Source organism: Anopheles nili, chromosome 2 (assembly GCF_943737925.1).
Source record: "Anopheles nili chromosome 2, idAnoNiliSN_F5_01, whole genome shotgun sequence".
In the NCBI taxonomy this organism is placed as follows: Eukaryota; Metazoa; Arthropoda; class Insecta; order Diptera; family Culicidae; genus Anopheles; species Anopheles nili.
The window spans coordinates 14385434-14404569 of NC_071291.1; the positions used below are offsets into that span (position 1 = coordinate 14385434).

Sequence of the window (19136 nt, forward strand, 5' to 3'; positions counted from 1 at the left end):
GGGAGGTTTTTATCTGCCTATGGCACTGGAGCTCTCGTTGTGCAACCAATCCCGGCCTTTTCCATGGAGCGATTGGTGGAAAGCTCTTTCCAAGGGGCTAAGCCGACGAAACTGACGCTTCTCAAGGAATTACGTAGGACGAACGAAAACGGAAGGAAAACGAACCGTCTGGTTATCGGGTCTATGCGAACCTGTGTGGAACCTGTGTGTTGGACAGCTCAACCCGGCTCTACTGCCAGAATTTTTCCGATCTGCCAGCTGCCAAATCCGGTCCAAAACGAGTGAGCGTTCCTAGCGAAGCGGAAAATGCATTCAATGGGCCGAATGCGACGCACGGCCGGATCGCTTATCGCTATCGGTACAAATTCGATAAGCAATAGTTCTCGGTTGCCTGCAAATCTCTCCCATTGACGCATAAACGAACCGATCCTAGACCCAACGCTCTCGCTTTTCTTTGAGGTAGCGTTCCCCCCGTTTTTTGTTACATTCCCGTCGGTTGTTCGTTATTGACAATTTTACATCTTCTTCGACAACGACTCTGGAGCGTCGGTCGAACCCTCTCCAGTCGACAAAAGGATGGCCTCGGGATGGCAGACGCACAAGAACCTTTGGAAGCCGAAGACGATGTGCTATCGTGCGGGTTTAAGTGTAAAGCACACAGGGTTATCTGTCGGCATCGGGATAAGTGGAAATAAATTATTCATTCGATTTTGCAGTAACACTTGTGCCTCCGGCGTCATGAGCAAGCTAGTAGCGTGGCGGAGATTGAGTGAGACTTCATAGATGGGTTGGGCGATAGATTTTCGCTTAAAGCTCACGCCAAGACCACCGCCACCAGATCGTCTTGTCGTCTTCTAATGCATAAATAAATCGTAATGGTTGCATCATATTAGCCGTAGCCTTCTGCCAAGCGAAACCGAGATTGCGGAGCCTAAAGCCCAAATGGTGACGTGTGGGCTAAGCTACGCAACAAAACAAAGCGTTCGCATTAATGCACGCTACGCATTTAAATATTGATTGCGTTCATTTGAATATTGAATCCTGATGATGTGGAGTACATTGGAAGTATTAGATTATTTCTTAAAAATGATCCTATGTTGAGTTTGGATATCTCGCACATCAACCATTGGTGAACACCAGCTAACAGTCATCTAACTTTACTGGTGATTGGTTAAGCATAATTTAAGGGCCAATAGGACCACATTTTATGCAAATTCAACTACATCATGGTCTGGCGCATCTGCAGCAGTAAACTACATTTAAAAAGTATCAAACATTGATTCACACTCGCTCATTGATGTGCGTTGGTTCAGTTTCTACCAGTTTCGCACATTTTTAGTATCAACTACACGCGACTCATCCAAAAAACAGGTCACCAACATCGTACTCTCCGTTAACGGTGCCACTGTGGCCGTGCTAAACGGCTTGGCGGCTAATAATAATAACACGCTGCGTGACGACCCTCGGTAAACCTCGCGGTACCGGCCAGTTTCGTGCTTCCTTGGCACGTCTTCGACGATGCAGCCATCTTCCCAGTCCGCCATCGCTAACGTCCGTGGCGATGGAAAATATTTGTTTTCGAAATTGAAATAAATGTTCGTAATTTTTCTCGCCACACAGCGCTACCACCGTTCATTACCACGACCACGATCATCGTTGCGGACCGCGATTAGCTTGTGGATAAGTAGGTAGACACAAAAAAATATTTTCGCTTTTGCTGCCGCTAGTGAGATGCTACTTTTTTTTTCGATGAGGCTTTTTTGCAGAACCCATCCAGATCTCGTGGACGTTCCGTTCCGCTGGCATAGCCATTGGTGGCAGCAGCAGCAGCAGCAGTTCGGAAAATTTGCGAAATTACCATCGAATAACTTATGTGGCCATAAAATTGTCGGCTCTGCTACCCGTGAGCATTTCCCTCGAGAGCTTTCCCGCTCGTTAGCCACCGGGAAGTGGCGGAGTGATTGGTATGCAAGTAATTATCGACGTCCGTTTTTCTGGCGGCAGGAAAGTTAGGCTGATGGAGCGCGTTCCCTCCAACACGGTGCACTTGCCGTCCAAAGCGGTAACGAAAACTTTCACTTGCCGCCACTTTGGTCAACGTTTAACGGTAATGGCAAACATAACTCCCGAGATAGGAAGAGTGCCGGCAATAAAAATTATTATTCTCCCGGACGATCGCACTCACAGCGATAGGGCCGATAGCAGGTCCTGGTACAACGTGTGCCTAGGGCAGTGTTCACCGGCACCTAGTAAAGTGGAGATGATCAGCGCTTTTTGGTGGATTTTTATTAGCCTAATTGAACGGTTCGCCAAGGGTCAATGATGCACTTTGTGCTAAATGGCTTGGAAAAAGGAATCAATACGAAAGGGACGATAATCGGAATTTGTGGGCTAATGAAAGCTCGCTACCCCACTTTAGTCGTAATATTTCAAGCGTTTTAAGTGTTAATGATTTAAAAATTTTACGAAATTTTCATCTATTTGATGGATGCATGAAAGGAATGACGGACGATTGGCATCCGAACCGTACGTACATGGAATAAAGTACATCGGTGACAAACAGTATGTTTCCATGATTAATAAAACAATGATAAATAATTTTTACATTCTAAAACTTAAGCTCTTCATGTTACGAATGTGCATTCAGTATGATCAAAGATGCCACTCAAAAAAAAAAACAACAGAGAAACCCTTTTGACCGAATGATTAATTTTATATTTTTGCATGATGATGAAAATAAAAATGTTCACTTCCATTCGTGAATCGATGGGCTTCAGCAAGCGATGATTATGAGTAAAGTTGCACGGGTTCAACTGAGCCCCATTCATGCGCAAAGTGATTGCCATGGATTGTAACGTTCAAAGAACCGTAATGCGGCAGGAAATGTTAGTTGATGATTCGACAGAAAGGCTTCTAGACAAAGAAATAGACTACAATGATAAGAAGCAGCAAAAAAGAACACTAGGAAGCAAAGGAATCATTCAGCACTCTACGCCACCGAATGAAGATGGCTGAATAATCAATCAATATTTCCTCATTATGAAGCCATAAAACGCGGAAAAAGCGCAAGGCAGCAGCTTAACTTCGCATCCAGCCATGCTTGATGTACTGCAAACGATGGCAAATACAAAAGGCTACACTACGTTGGCCACCCGTGGAGCTTTATAGTGGTTTGCGCAAGAGACCTTCTTCTCAGCCGCACTTACTCGTTGGAATTTAATTGTAATTCAGTGCACTCTGCGAATGGCACTCATAGAAAATTTTCTTTACTCTCCTTTTTAAAGTGCATTACTGTTGAATCTTTAACAGACGCAGTACACAATACTATCTCATCTTCAATAACTTTCTTTAAGAATTAAAAAAATAAAGTACCTGCACAATTGGATGGCTCATTTTCTACATTGGATGTGGAGTACGACCTTCCTAAAGTTATGTAAACTCAAATTGCATTCAATGTTGTCAGGAGAGAAGAATTTCAGCAGTAATCTAGAGTTATCATTTGATTCGCTGGTCATCCACTCGTGAGTTGACGAAATTTGAATCGCCGATGATCGCCAGAGCAGTTTTGATGGTAAAACCAGGTCAACAGATTTCATCCCGCGTTGCATGTGACACTTGAACGGTAGCTTTGGCACAAATAGCACGAATCGACGTGCAGGCAATCGCAATGATCTGCTGCATTATGAAACAACCGAGCGGTAAATTTGGCCACCATGTTTTGATCGAGGGAGCTGAATAATGGGAGCCGGTTTCAAAAATAGATCACCGTGGTGTGTTAAATTAGCGTTTCTTGAGGGTGCAACAAAACTAACAACTAATGTGCTGACGTGTAAGCAATGTCACAGGGCTAGTACGGTCGTGCTCAAATTTTGAAGGTCTCATCATTCCGTTTTGTAGAGTTTTTTAATTTAATTTCGCCATATTCCATCAATTGATACAAAGCTGTTTGAATAGCACAAGTAGCATTAGTTTGTTGGAGTGGACCTTAATAACACGAGCTCGAAAGTGGGATTTGAACCATTCGAAGCGATGCATCTGCTGAAGATATTTAACTCCCACTATCCATGACAGTGCTCGCAATCTTGCAAATACTTCCACCTACATCGTTCGTGGGCCTCTGCTGTTGTGGGCCGGTTTGTTTACGTTTGAACATAATCACGCTGCCTTCGCGACCGAAAGAAGAAGAACAGAAAGCAACCGTGCTCTCGTGCTATTTTAGAATTTGTCTGTCCGCTCGCCCGTGTCACATCGGTTCATGTTGTGCTATTTTCGTTACGGCCGCTCACAACCGCGCACGTTCCATTTGTTCCGTGTGCCGGTGGGTTGAACAGGGCCACACTTAGCTCGTTCTCAAGAGAACCGTCCCTGCCTGGTGACTAATGTTCGAACTGTTTTGAACACAGCCCTATGAAATACCAAAGCAATAAAAACTATTCACGGTATGGGTTTTCAATTTTATTATTTCTCGTGAAAATTCGCGCCCAGCAGCTAATGTTTGCTTTCGTTCCTGATCGGCCGTCAAATTGTTCAATTTGTGCAACCAAACGCAAACAGGTTGAATACCCCGGGAAATTCGGTGTATTAAATGTTTCATGAACGCTACACGCTTGCGTTTGAAAAAGCCATATAAAGGAAAGGAATCATAACTCTAATGGTATAATTCAGGGAATATGTTATGTTTATAAAATAAAAGCCAACGTTATCGTATTCTTTAACGGATCACAATTTTGAAGCAATATAAACAACGTAAACCGCTCTCCACCTACGAGGGGACTCGTATCGGAGCGTCTTGACGGATTTCTCCTCGGTCCCGGATTTCCTGCCGTGTTGCGTATGACCAAGATTATGGCTTGCGGGCTTTACGATAGCAAACACGTCGCGTGGTTTTCATGTTCGCTCAATTCAATTTATTTTTTAATGCTGCATTTTCCTCTCCGGGGAAACAAGCTAATTTTTGCTTTCGTTTTTTGCTCCAACTACGGTACGGTGAAATTTATTACCGCATTCGTTTAGCACCTTTAGTTTACGGTCGCGGCTTACCACGGCCAGCCAGCGAACGCAATCGACATCGTTAATGAAGCGCTCGCTAATTCCGCAGGTTATACAGTAATTCAGCGTGCGCATTTTTTACACATGGTGTTTCTGGTACTCTGCCCTGCAAACAATCGTTGTCCATCGTGTTGTTGAATGTTTAATGAAATAAAAAAGGTTATCCAGCATACGCGCGATGCTTAAACAACGAAGCTTACACACGGAACAAGACCCGGATAAACTCTTCAATCTACGTAGGAGGATCTATCTAGTAGGTGTTTTATCAGTTCAGTCAACTTAAAAAAAGTTTTATGTTACTTGAGAGCTATCTATATATTCTACCGAGTTATACAACATAGCTTCTTTTTTCCATTTCCATCACACGCCTGTTTTCTCTATTGGAGGATTTACACGTTGTCAAGTTGTAAATTACAATCATAATATATGTATCCAGAATATGAGACAAAGTAATATTCATTTTTACACTTATACATGCACTTATAACCTCTTTTTCCTGCAGTTCTCACATTGCAAACTAGCTTTCTTGTCTCGAATATGGATACCAAAACAGAGTTGTGTTTTTTGGCTCACAGGTTTGAAAATAAATTGAAACCGACTGGTTGCTCAAATTCCAATAAAAACACTCCCCAAAATCCTTTGGATACGTTCGGAGAATGTATCCTGCCCGGACACGCTAACGAGAAACGACAGTTCCGGCTTTCAGTGGGAAAACTATTTCTGTGATTGTTTCCCCTTTGCCTTCATTTTCGAGCCGGTGATGAAAATCGTCGGATAATTTCGGTGCTTTTTTTTTCCCCGGACGGATGAATTGTTTCCAAACGATGCGGAGGATTGTTTTTATCGTCATTTTTCTCGAATTTCCATACGCACTCTTCCCAACGTCCGGGAGGAGTTTGGGTGATTCGAAGCGCAAAAGTTTATCTGCCACGTTCTGCTCCACGAACCCAATTTGGGCGACCGTTCCCATTAGTGCATTCCTTCGCAATGTTGTTTTTTGTTACTTTTACGATCAGTCTTCCGAGAAGTATGTCGTTTATTATATCCCTTCTCTTGCGAGGCTCTACCGATTACTGGCACAGCGTCGTGAAAACGAATGTTTTATGTAATGTCACATTTTTTGCGTGCATTAAGTAAAATATTTTTAAATTTATTTATCGTTCCGCATTCCAGCCAAAGACATGACTTTTTGAGGTCTGTTCGAAGTTTTTAAACGATCTGGGCACTTTTGGTTATATTTGGAAAATCCTCTCTAGTTCTGGGAAAAGATGCCCTCAATCACATAAGTTTCTTGTTATATTGATATTAGTTAATGAGATTATCTCAGAATGAGATATCTCAGAATAGCATAATATAGATAAGAATAGATAAGAAATATAGAATAGAATAGATAAGAATGAGATATCTCAGAATAGCATAAAACTCATGCTCGTACTTTGTGGAAGCTAGGGGATGCAAAAAACATTCTGGACGTTTGAAGAAAACTTCAACGAACGCAAAATTATGTTGTAATCCTATTGTTAGCGCGCTTGAGTAGCTTCTGCCAACAATATTTGAATTATACGAGCAACGTAATCCGGTCTCCGATTACTGACACAGCTGAAGCAGCATTTAGAATGGTGTTCGTCTACGAACACGAGATGGAACGGTAGAACGTAAAAAAAAAAAGGAAAACGATCGCCGGTGGACTATTCTACAAATGCTCCCGCTGACGCCCCATCGAGGTACTGTGTGTGTCAGAGTTAGTTTGGTTCGGTAAGTTTTTCCGGCTAGCATACGGTGCGGAAATAATGCCCCTAGTACAAGAATTGCCCACTACCAGCGGTATCGGCGGGTTGGGCTGTTTGTCTCCACGACTCTCGCCCGTCTCGAACCACAGTCCAGCGAGCCCGAACGGCAAGAGTCCATTTACATAATTCAGTTACATGCTAAAATGTGTGGCGGCAGTAGATTTAATCCATAATCCTTTATCGGACGTAGTGCAGTGGGTGTTGCCGTTTTGGAATGGCATCGTAAATTTAATCAATCCTCTCCGTCCATTTCCATGGGTCCATGGATTGCCATCGCAGGCGTCGTTCCCACCCATCTCGGGTTCGCTTGTTCATCCGAGCTTAACTTTTTGTCCGTTTCGTCGCGCTTCACCGTGCTGGCACGGGGCTAATGGGATGGTTTTTGGGGGCGTCCGGTACCGACCGAAGGGAACTGATTGGGTCAGCTAGTTGAGGCCTGCGGTGGAAAGGACAAAATCTTGCCCTTGCCATCGCCCAACGCTCATCCCGAATGGAACTGGTAACACCGCTCGCTGTGTTTTATGCTGCCGGCCAGTTCAAACATAATAAAAAGTCATCTTTCGAACCCAGGCACATAAAAGATATATCATGCGAACCCGGTTTCTACGGTCTTCCCCTGAATAATGACGTCCTTTCGCACATTGCGCTCATTTCACCAAGCACCGGTGCTGTGAGGGACGACAGTCACTGTGCCGGGAATTCCACGAGAATCTGGCGCGATCTGGTTGCGTTGGTCAGCGTCAGACCTTTCCGGCCCACTGTCGGAGTCCAGCTACGGCTGGATGAGTAATGTCCACATTGGATTGCCCCAAACGAGCACTGGGAATGCGGGAGGAAACCTTTAACTGTATCGTTTATTCATGCATCGGCAGATTTCTGTCCCGTTTCGGCAACGCAATGAGAATATTTTGGTAGGGCCAATAAAAAATTCATGTGCAAAAAATGATCTTAATATTTTTGGAATTGAACATAAGCCGCTCACGAGAACCATTGAGCGAAAATTGCACAACGATGCAGGCGATGAAAATAGTGGGGAGTGTACCTCGGGGATTACTGATTATAATTTCCACTGCGAATGCTTTATGTACATAACGCCGCGAATTTAAGCTTTCATATATTTATTTCAATTTGCCACAAATATGCCTCATTAAAAGAAATAAATTTGTATTAAAACAAAATCTTTTTGTAACTATTGTTAACAAATTTTCACTGAACATAAATTAGTACGCTTTGCAAAATGGTTTCCTATTTCTTCCTGTAATATAGGCTTCAGTGTTTCGAACGTTCATCTAACATTCCAGTATTCGTTCTTATGAAAAGCTTCAGCATCGAAACTTACCACCTATGCAACCCTTTCTCACGAGCACCAACGTGAGCACGTCACCAAACAAAATGATGAAATGAAACGAATGATTTTGAATGCCGAACCCTTAGTAAACATATTTTAGAAAACGTCACGACCGCTGGGATCTTTTTATTTGTAGCTGAAATCAGCAACATTCTCCTAAACCGACACCAGCACAAAACCGCTTGAGGGATACACGTGTTTGAGAAATCATGCGTCGGATCACATGTTTGCTCAGGAACGCGAGGGTTCGGATAATAGTTTGCAAACAAAACGGGCCATGTCTAGAAGGGTGAAAAAATAGTGAAATTTCAGCACGGTTCCCGGAATGAATTTGAAATCAGATTTGTGCGAATCTGAAGTTTCCTCAAATTCGATGGAGATTTTTTTCCCGGAATGAATGCTAAATGATTTAAATTTGCACGAAAAGTTTACGCCCTACCCATGCCGCATTGGTGGAAAAACAGCAAATCAGTATTTGCAAAACCGCCCGCCCGCACTTGGGAAAACTTCTCGAACACGATTCAGCAGCTTCGGATCGAGCGGTATGGTCAGTTAATGAAATCAGTTTTGCAAACGCAGCATTCCGAGGGTTCGGGAGGGTCCTTTTCCGGATCTACAAGTTGAAGTTTGCAACGCAGCCTTGCAAACCCCTCAACAAGTTACAATCCTATGGGCTTCGGTTCAGCGAAATTGGGTTAGCTTAGGATGTAAGAAAAGGGCGCTTGTGGCCATTGTCCAAGAGGGATATTTCACCTCCAAAAATGTCTTGTCGCATTCCTAGACGTCTCTTACTAACATAATCAAACAAAACAGTTTTCCTCAATAGACAGAAGAAAACGATGGATTTGGGTTGTTTTAATTAAAGTCAATTTAAATTTGCTAGGGTTTTGCTAGCAATGAATAATGATTGTTTTACAAACCAACTGTTCATTCGATAGAATTATAATAAATCAGTGTTCACAACAATAGACTTAATTCTATAGAAAAATAAAATGTTAATATGCTAGCTAAAAATTTGATTTTAGTGTGAGATTTACTTTTCCGTTTCTACCACCTAATGGTAAGGTTTTATATAAAAAAAAGCACGCTCATAGCTAAATTTTTGCTCCATTCCCATAAGAGGATTTACATTCAATATCACTCAGTATACGCTCGTTAAGTCAACAAGTAATTGCTCATATTTGCTATGAATATATGTGAACTATGTGTTGCGTTCACCGAACCCAATCCATGCTGCAATTTTCGCAGAATTGTTTGACAAACATCAGTCCGTACAGCTCGGAATGGTATTAAGCAATGCTATGCTGCTCAGATTCGTAATCCTCAACCAGCGCGCCATTTGCTACGAGGAAGAGGGCAAAATGTTGGGTGCATGTTGGCATAATTGATAGATATATAATGGATGGCCGGCTCAAGGACCACGTTCGGGTCGGGTCAGCAAGTTCACTTCGTAACCACCGGTGTGTCGTTTAAAGCGATGATGATAATGACGATGATGTATAGCCCGATCTATCATTGTGTATTGATGCCCCAATAAATCATGCCCACTATGGCCGGTTTCGTCGGCTGACGAATTCGGAATTGCGATTTCCATTCATCGCACAGCTCTCGCATAAGAAACATGGTGGCTACAAGGCGCTCTAGCGAGAATGAATGCGACTAATGTTAGCTAAAGTATATAAAATGAACCTCGTGTGATTTAAGGTTAAGCATGCCTATTATTATCATCAAATGGATATTATTTGCCATATATTCCCAAGCAAATAGGAAGTAACAGCCAATCAACCATTGCTGCTCGTTGAAGTATAAAAGTAAAACTGGGAAGGCTTATTGAACTGTGAAATAATATTTCGTGCAAAGGAGCTATCGGTTTCCAATAAACTTTTGCATATATTTACCTAGTGGGTCCACGCGAAATATTTGCGTTTCGGGATCAGCTCGCAGAAATCGCGGCAAGCTGGTGAGCAGCGTCAGCACCGTAATCCAGTAAACGATATATTGATGCATCGAGTTGACGTGCCTTAATTCCATTCCGGCTGCTTTGCGTGTGGTTCGGTGGGAAGAGAGGTGTTGACTTTGCTGCACTCGCATGTACCTTATACAAATTAATTTTCAAGAAAGCAAACACGTTTCAAACCACACGAACGGTGCACATCGCCCAAGCGTAACACGCGATCAGCAAACAGAAGCACGCGAACCATATACGCACCACTCGCACGCCTGGGGCAATCACTTTTCCTTTCGTTTCCACTTTTCGCTATTTAATGGCAATCATATCATTTGGCGCTTTTTCCAAACCACACGACATATCCGGGACTCAACCGAAACCGCACACTAGGCATGGCACGCTTTTTCAATTCCTCGCGATGGTTCTCTCCGATTCACCATATGCACCTTTGGTTGGGCAGCATTTTCACTCCCCAACCGAGCACTTTTCCACTTTCTTTATTTGGTGTCAAGGCTGCACCACTGAACCGGGATCAAATCTGCAGCAGCCTTCCACACCCGCGGGCTGTTTGTTGGTTTTTAATGAATTACGGTGTTCACATTCCATGCACTCGGGAAACTCTGTGGAATTAAGACCAACGTTAAATATTTATTTTCATTACATAATTCCGGTCCTCTGGAGCCTCGTCACGCGCACACCTTGCGTTGCAGCGCCCACGCAACCACCGTGGAAAGCTTTTGTTTGCTGTTCGAATATTCGCACGAACGGTGCGGGTCGAATTAATTCTTCGTTCGGCGAAATGAATCAACCACCGTGCGCTGGATGGGTTTTAATTTTCCATTCCGTTAATGCTTCTTGATCACTTCCGCCACATTAAATGTCACTGCCATCAACGGATCCGTGTCGCCACGCCATATCTGGCCGGTGCGAAATGGAAATCGTATTACCCGGGCACGGTCAACGGATGATTAAAACGGACGCCCCTGATTGAGGGCTGCTGGGAGGCAGAAAAGAGAGAGAGTGTTTGTGAGCGAAAGAGAGAAAAATTGATTGCTGGTTTTAACGGATTTTTTCCACAATTATCTATAATTACTTCTTCTTCGCCACGGTGATGATTTGACATTTTGCGCTCAATACTTGTGCTTGAAGCCCGCTTTCTTCCGTTTCTGTTTGTTTTTCAACGACGGGTATGACAATTTAATTAACACATTAGCCAGGCGTGGCCGCGCTCGGATGCAGTGCAGAAGCTTTTAAGCCAACGTTTAATGCTTCCTTCTGAGAAATCTATCCTATTGTATGCTTGATTGAAGATGGCGCTTAGAAAAGAAACGACCGTGCGTTCTGGCATGAAATTTAATTTCCTTTTTGTTTGATCCTTTTTTGGGTGCGGGAAGTACAGTTTCCCATTAATCGGATTATTAATATTTTTGTTGCTAGCACGTTCAACACAACTTTCGCGGATCTTACAACGGCAACTTACAGCGGATGAAAATGAATCATTCGCTTATGGCGATCGAAAACCATTAAATTAGCTTTAAATGTTAATGCAACATAAGCAACATAGCGGAACATACGGAAATCGATTAAATGAACCCAAAATAGTTTGCTGTTTGAAAATCAAAATTGTGCTTCGAAACTTAGCGCTTCGTGTATCTGCATATTTTTTCCTATGGCAAACTCTATCCTAACGACATTCGAGAAAAAGAAAATATCCACGATTTCAGCTCGAAGCTGTAGCGATTGGTAGGCGTTTGAGCTTCGGTTGTGTTATGCCGAGAAACGTGTAGTCTTTTTATGTAGCTCTGCTTGCTTAAACATTCGCTTCGCTGCTCAACACATGGAAACACCTCAAATAAGCAAACATGATACGAACATAAAAAGTCTCGTGCCAGTGCGGCGTGGTCGAAGCTGTTTGTCTTCTATTCGCTTCCAAGCACGCTGCACCGTAAGGACTCTTGTCGTGCCGGTATTTCCATTCCACTTTTGTTTTCTGTTAGTTTACCGTGCGTGTTTTTCGGCGCGCCGGCCTCCTTACGCACTTATGCACGCACGTCCAAAGGACCTGCCCGGCCCGGTTTGGTTGCGCTCGAGCGACATCGTTCACTGAACATCGTAAGGAGAAGGCCTCCCGGGTAGAAACCTGACCTCCGAAAGATGATTGGCTTGATTGAAGATGGTTGGGGATCGTCATTAAAAGTTTTGTTTGCCGCCTGCTCGAAGGCCGGATCTCGCGCCGTGGCACAATCTAAGTTAAAGGCTCCGTTTTTCCGTTTCCCATGGCGGAAGTAAAAATGGGATAACGAATATGCCCGAAGCTCGTGCTCCCGTGAGATGGATGAATGCGGGAAACGCATTAGCTCTTGACGGCGTGCTGCGTAATGGGGTGTCAAGGCGAAAATGGAGCCGTTGCGATTACGGCACTAGCGCCGCGCCCAGCATCGTATGATGATGACGTCGATGACGCCGGAGCTTGATGATTATCTGAGCAGCGCAATCAGCCGGCTGGTATGGGGTGCTGTTTATTTACAAAATCGACATTGGCAGCAAAATCATCGGTAGCGTACGCTGCCAGTGTCCTGTGCTAACAGAATTATTTACTCACGCCTCTGACCATGCACCGGGAGCACGTTCATCCGTGGTTCTCGAGCGTTTGGGCTTGTGTTTGATTGGCCCTCGTCAAATGGCCACCAAATTCGCATCAACAAGGTTTTGTTTTCACGCTTACGCTTATCGGTGTGGGAGAGCTTGTCAAAAGTTTTGTTGTACTAATCGATCAAGTCGTGTCTGCAAGAGGAGGAACTCTGTGCAAATTGAACCTTCCATTAAGCCATTATCGGATGAGCCGGATACAGAGAATCCGGGAACAAGCATTGCTACTCTACGGACGAATTTAAAGGTACGCTATAGGGAGAGCTATTGTTTAAGAAGCAAGAAAACCGTAAGTTGAACACAGTACGCTCTCATCCAATCGTGGGTCTTGATTGCCGCCTTATTGAGGGAAATAAAGCAGCACAGGTCAAATATTCAAAACCGGCACGAGCACCCAAAATGAGCTTCGCTTCGAGCTGAGTATCGCAAGCGAAAACAAAAGAATCGCCACCAAACGCAATTTTGCATCACGTCTTGAGTGTCTTATCCGAATTCATCAACCAACCATGCAAATCGTGTGCCTCCCCTGATGGGAATTCCTGCGACGAACCGTTTAAGCCGCACCAAAAGAGCCCCAAATTTCATCAAGAAAAACGAGCGGCGCACGCAAAAATGCTCCCATTTGGGGCAAAACGGAAACGAGCGCAATATAATCAACCGATTCAAGAACGTGCGAGCATGAGTTTGAATTCATTTTTCCCATTTTCGTTCAGCATCGCGCTCGTTTTCTGACGTTTTTTTTTTCTCCAACCTCCAAACGGGTAGCCATTTAGCCCTGTTTGGGAGGCAAAAAGGACGGTTAGCATTAAAGGGCTCGAATAAAAAGTTCAATGTACTCGCAGCCAAGCACCAGAAGGGTCGCCACCCCGTGCGTATGACGAATTAGTCTTTTGGGAGCTCATGAGGATGCTGTTTTGGCGACCCGTTGGTTATGATTTGGCGACCGAGCCGCCCTGCGTGGATGTGGGTGGTGAAATATGATTTACGCCAATTGAAAGCACAGTGCGCGAATGCGTATACGCGGAAGGCACTTGGTATTTGCATGCCTAATGCCGGGTGGCACATCGCTGCCATTGTTGGAGAATGGATTATTTTGCGTTTTGTTTCTTCGTCGCTCATGTCATCACGCATGAGCAGACCAGCACCGTCAGCAAGTGTGAGCCGGATTGTCGCAGGACCGACCTTGCGAGGACTTTCTCAAATAATAGGATGATGCATTGCGTGTGTTTGCGTGTGGTGGCAGAAAACTCGGTGGCCCAGCATAGACACACGCGTACGTTCACTGTCGGCAGCGGCGAAAGGACCTTCCAGATGTACTTTCATGTGTCGGCAGCTACATACGCACGCTCGGTGCCATGGAAAGCCGCGTGTCACCACACGCGCCTACCACAAACATTGTGCCCGACACGCTTCAGCACGAGTTGGATGATTATACCACGGGCTCTACCGAGCAAGTTAGTGGTATTTTAATGTGACGTAAATCAGCCCAGCCAGCTCGGTTCCTGGTGACAAACGTGCCGGTTCTGCCAGCCCAAGGAACGGCTGCCTCGCCTCCGCGTGCAAGTGTCTGTAAATTATGAATTAATTATTTTGCACGACGCCCATCCAGCACGCGGGGCACGACCAGGGCGTGCGGACCGAGATTGATAAGGATTCTGTTGCGACAGGAACATTAACGGACGCGCCGCGGTAGTTAACGAAGTCGTGACCAAAATTAATAATTCCTGGTGTCGATGCTTTGGGTAAATATTCCGCGCGAGCTGTCTCCTCGCCGGCCTCCGACGAGCTGGCGCAACCAGGAGTAAATATTCTAATGAAATATAATGTATGGAAATTAGAGTACATTTATTTGCGTTCAATCTACTCTCAGTGATTCCGTCGAGTTCCTCTCTAGCGCTTCGTGAAAGATCGACGATACAAAACTGGGAAGGGTCGCATATTGTTTCCCAAATTAATAGGCTCGTGACGAATGCCGGCGAGATGAAAGTAAAAACTGTGCGAAAACGCCACGATTAGCTTAGCACGGGTAAATATCGTGTATGGGCCGGCTAAAATATGATCAATTTCGTCAAACATCAAACAAACGTCTCGTGCAATTATGAGCAAACTTGCCATCTCATCGTTTGGCAATTAGTGTTGCACGAAAAAAAAACATGCCATCCCTTTTGACCTCATTGGATGCGTTCTGACAGCATTCAGAGCAAAACCGAATTCAATCTGCTGTCACGGATTTTTCGTGTGCTATGAGCCGTGTACGAGTGTGATTAGCGTAGCGCAAATCGATTTTGATGCAGTTTTCCGTTGCAAGAAAGATACAAATTGCTAGTGGCGCAAAGTGGCGCTAAATAAAATCTAATTCATCCGGACGGTGAATGTAGGTTTAATTTGATTTTCGGAGCAATGCAAAATAGCTCCAATTGTTTCGGGCTTCCCACGGTTTGGCTTGTAGGATTACTTTTGCTCTACAGCCGTTTCCAACCAACTAAAAATGAGACCGCTTTGCGAAAACCAAACAACATTACCAACGCGGGGCACCAGCTTCGACAAACAGGCCACGTCGCGTCTAACCCTCAGTTTGTTGCCAATCGGTGATGAATAATTAATGAATCACGCAGCAATTCCCCCCTTTTTTGATGGCCGCTTATCATTTATTGATTGACATTAATTAACCTACCCGGCGCAGTGCCTGCCCGAACCCCGACCTGCAGGGATTTTCGACGAAACACTAATATCAAATCCCTCTTTGCTGCGACAGAGCTTAACATGGCGTGATGCAATTTTCCAGCTGCAGTCGGATGCCATTTGCCGCCTGGTTGCTGCTGTTTGAAGCACTTCCAGTGTGGGAAAAATAAACCCCAGGGCTGAAAATCCACATCGGCCACGCATTCGAGCGGTGAATAGTATATTCAGGTTTGCAATTTTAATGACTGCAAATGACCAGCGGCACCGTGTAGCAGTGTAATTAAATTGTTATTAGCCCATGCGGCTGGTGGACTTTGCACAGTGCGAGAATGGGGCAGTACAATTTGCGAAAGCTACTTTACTGGCAGTACGATTGTTGCGTAGTTTACAAAGTTAATAAGCTCTCAAACAGCTTGAATTGAAAATGTGACGAATGCGAAAGTGCAGCGTACGAAACGCTACAAAATACATTTTATAAATTTGCTCAGAATTTTTAATGACACAATTTTTGCAAACAAAGTGTTCAAAAGAGCTGTTTGTGTGTATACATATCTGTTTATGAAAGACGGCATAGACCCACAAGATGAAAAATAGAGCTTTTTGAATGTCATTTGTTGAGGTGAAATATTTTTTCCTGTTCTCATACCAGACAACTAAACAGAAAGTTCTGTTCAGTCGAAATATAAATCTCCACACGCAATTAACTCGTAAACGCTAACCTTCGTCAGGTTAATTTGACGTAAAATTTAATACATCTTCTAAAAGACGAGGGAGCTTTATGGAACTCGTGAAAATCGGAATGAAAATGGCTAGATCATGGACATCGATCGAGAGGAAACACCTCTCATCTACGGAATATAAATAGAATATTCTCATGCCTGTCATCGATGTGTCAGACAAAAAAATACCCGGTCTCGGGACCCTCCGTCAAAATGTTTGACTTTTTCTACGTTCGCCTTTTCTCTTAACCGGCGAATCGAAGAAAGCTTTCATTGCAAATAAAGATAATGTGGTGATGAGAACCCGACGTAAAACCAAACGACTTTGCGATGTGGCCGACAGCTCGATGTCTTCCCGCCCAATAGGATCAGAGCGAATGAAGGCAGAAATCGTATTCGGCTGAAAATTCATTCTCCTTCTTTTCGTTCATTATGATACCGGCGCGAAGCTGCCTTATTTGTCTCGTTCTGCCGTGAAATGATCATGAAAATCGTGCGTGACTTTGACGGTAACGAGCAGTGAGCTAGGGTAGTGTTCCAGTCAAGGATGGGTTTGGCTGCTCGGAATTGCATTGTGACTCCGGTGGGATGGTGTTTCGGCACCGCAGTGAGATTATGTTAGCTAAATGGAACTGAAACCGAAGAAAGCCAACTTAATAAGAGAAGAGGGAATGAAAAAAAGTCATATAAATTATAGCTATCCAAATAATGATAGCGTAATAGAAATGTGGAAAGCATGACTTACAGGAATCGAAAAAAATGCTTTTTAATGCTTTCTTCAGAATTACGTATAAACCGTTACTTGTAATTTCGTCTCTATTTCATTGAAGCTTTTCGACGAGCAAAGGTTTCGATCTGCTTCCTAGTAGACGTTTCGTGCGTAAAGATACTAAAATATATGGAATTGAGGAAAAAGGTTGTCTAACACAACGCGCGTATTCTACATATATCATGACTAATGGCTGCAATCCTTGCATGACGTGCGTTCAAAGAGCGAATGCTTCGTTCATATTGGCCATTATTGAATCAATGTAATCAAATTTCAATTATTGCTTGAGCTGTATTTTTCATTCATTGTAAGTGCATGTCGGAACCATAACGTTATTATTAGTTTTAATATGGCTAATGCACTGCAAAATCTTACACGCCATTTGGAAAATAAAATGTCGGCTTATCAAAAAATCTCTTCATGGGATTCTGAGAAAAGAGTTTTCAAAACATGCTACAAGCGGCAATGTTCAATCCTTGGTAAAGCCCTTCTTATCTACTTTTCAGGCTCTCAAACTTTTGTCATGCAAAAACAGACAATTTTGAAAACTTCCAGCGTGACGCTCATGCCGTGAAAGAGAGAGAATCATTTTTTGATCGCATGTTTGGAGGGTGTAGGCGTCGAGTTATGCTTAAATCTGGCTTCGACAAAATTAATTTCGGCTGAAAACTCAAAGTAAATCCATTGCGTGCGTCAATATTTGGAACGGCCACGGTACGCGTCTATACTACACCAATAAACATTTCTTTTATTTGGTTCTGAAAACTTTGCGGTAATCTTTTTGATTCCTAACGTGCGTTTCGTTATTTATAAAAAAAAACTTTCCTCTTTTCAAAGTTAAATATCAATTTAAATTTGCCATTTATTGGACAGATGATTCTTAGTTCGGTTGAATTTTATAAATAAAGAGCGAAATGAGAAAAACGTATCCTTTAAAATACCATGTGGAATCAAATTAAGAGGTTTTACAAGAAGCTTTAGAAAATTCTCGTGAACAATAGCTTGCAAAAAAGTAAATCAAATATCTTCATTTCATTTCACGTCACTCGTGTCTTGGTCTCGTGATTCGAATAAATCTAACAATAATGGTGGGCAGCCGTTATGGTAAGCGCAAAAAATCTTAACCAGCAAAAACTGACGTGGTTCCATGGTTGACCGAATTTCACGATTGCCTTGTGGCCATCTGACGTAAACCTTGGCGGCTCGGTAGGCAACTCCACGAGGTGAGCAGCAAGCGTAAATGAACGCTAATTTTCGATCAAATTAAGCACAAATGATGGCTTTAAAAGTTGATGAAAATTAGATTACTCTCTAGAATTGATCACCACCTCAATGGCAGAGGCTGCCATCGTGAACGGAAGCTATAATCCGTTCGCCTCGGAGCTCGAGTTTGGTCGACTTGCCGATTGGATCATTCGTTTGCGCGATGCTAGCTTCCGCCAGCTTCCAATCGAAACCAAAAGCGAGGAGGGTTTCAAAGCGAATTCGCTTGAAAAATTTCGCAACCCAGACGGGCTGCTTTTGAACTCTCATCTTCCTGCAATGGGCTTTGAGATGGTTCATAGCGCGCATAGCGAGCGTTTTCGTTATGACTCCTCAACCACCAGCCGACTCGAGCCGCTCGTGGGCAGTGGTTGGGAATGAGATAAAAGACGACATTTATTATGAACGTTACAGCTCACGGTGGCTTCTCCGCCGGACTTACTCGCCAGAGCCACCGGATTACGGCGAGTTTTCTGCCAGCGTGGCCAGCGCTAGCAGCATCCTCTTCATGCCAGCTCTTATTGCCAGCCAAGCTCCATTACCTACAGCACTGATCGCGCCTCGAAAGACGCATAATCAGAGGAATTCTCGAGGACCCGCGAAGAAACCGTTAGCTAAAAACGATAGCGGAAGCGGCCCGGCTAGTGAAATGGCCGGGCGGAGAAGATAAAATAAAGTTCGAAGTCGGCCATGCTTCACTAATTAAGTTAATTACTGTTTTTCGCTCATCTTGGCCCATCTATTGCGCGGACTCTTTTCGGATTCGCCTCGCTCGCTGCATTTGCCGGGTATCAGCGAACTCGATCTCTGGCACGGCGCACGTGCTGGCCCGGTTTTTTTTCTCCCTCATCCCTAGCTGACACCATCGTGACCAAATCAAGGACACGTCCACGACCTAAAATTGTCGACTTCCAGTGCC

At 43.9% G+C, this 19136-nt stretch overlaps 1 protein-coding gene across 1 annotated transcript in view; it reads right to left on the reverse strand.

Annotated features, from left to right (window-relative positions):
• The window catches only part of LOC128732013 (protein eva-1), a 59281-nt gene extending 49063 nt beyond the window's left edge, over positions 1 to 10218 (reverse strand). Inside the window, exon 1 of the mRNA XM_053825171.1 lies at positions 10086 to 10218. Coding sequence (XP_053681146.1) covers positions 10086 to 10218 — 133 coding nt within the window. The remainder of the gene's footprint in view (positions 1 to 10085) is intronic.
• Between the last annotated feature and the right edge of the window lie 8918 nt (positions 10219 to 19136).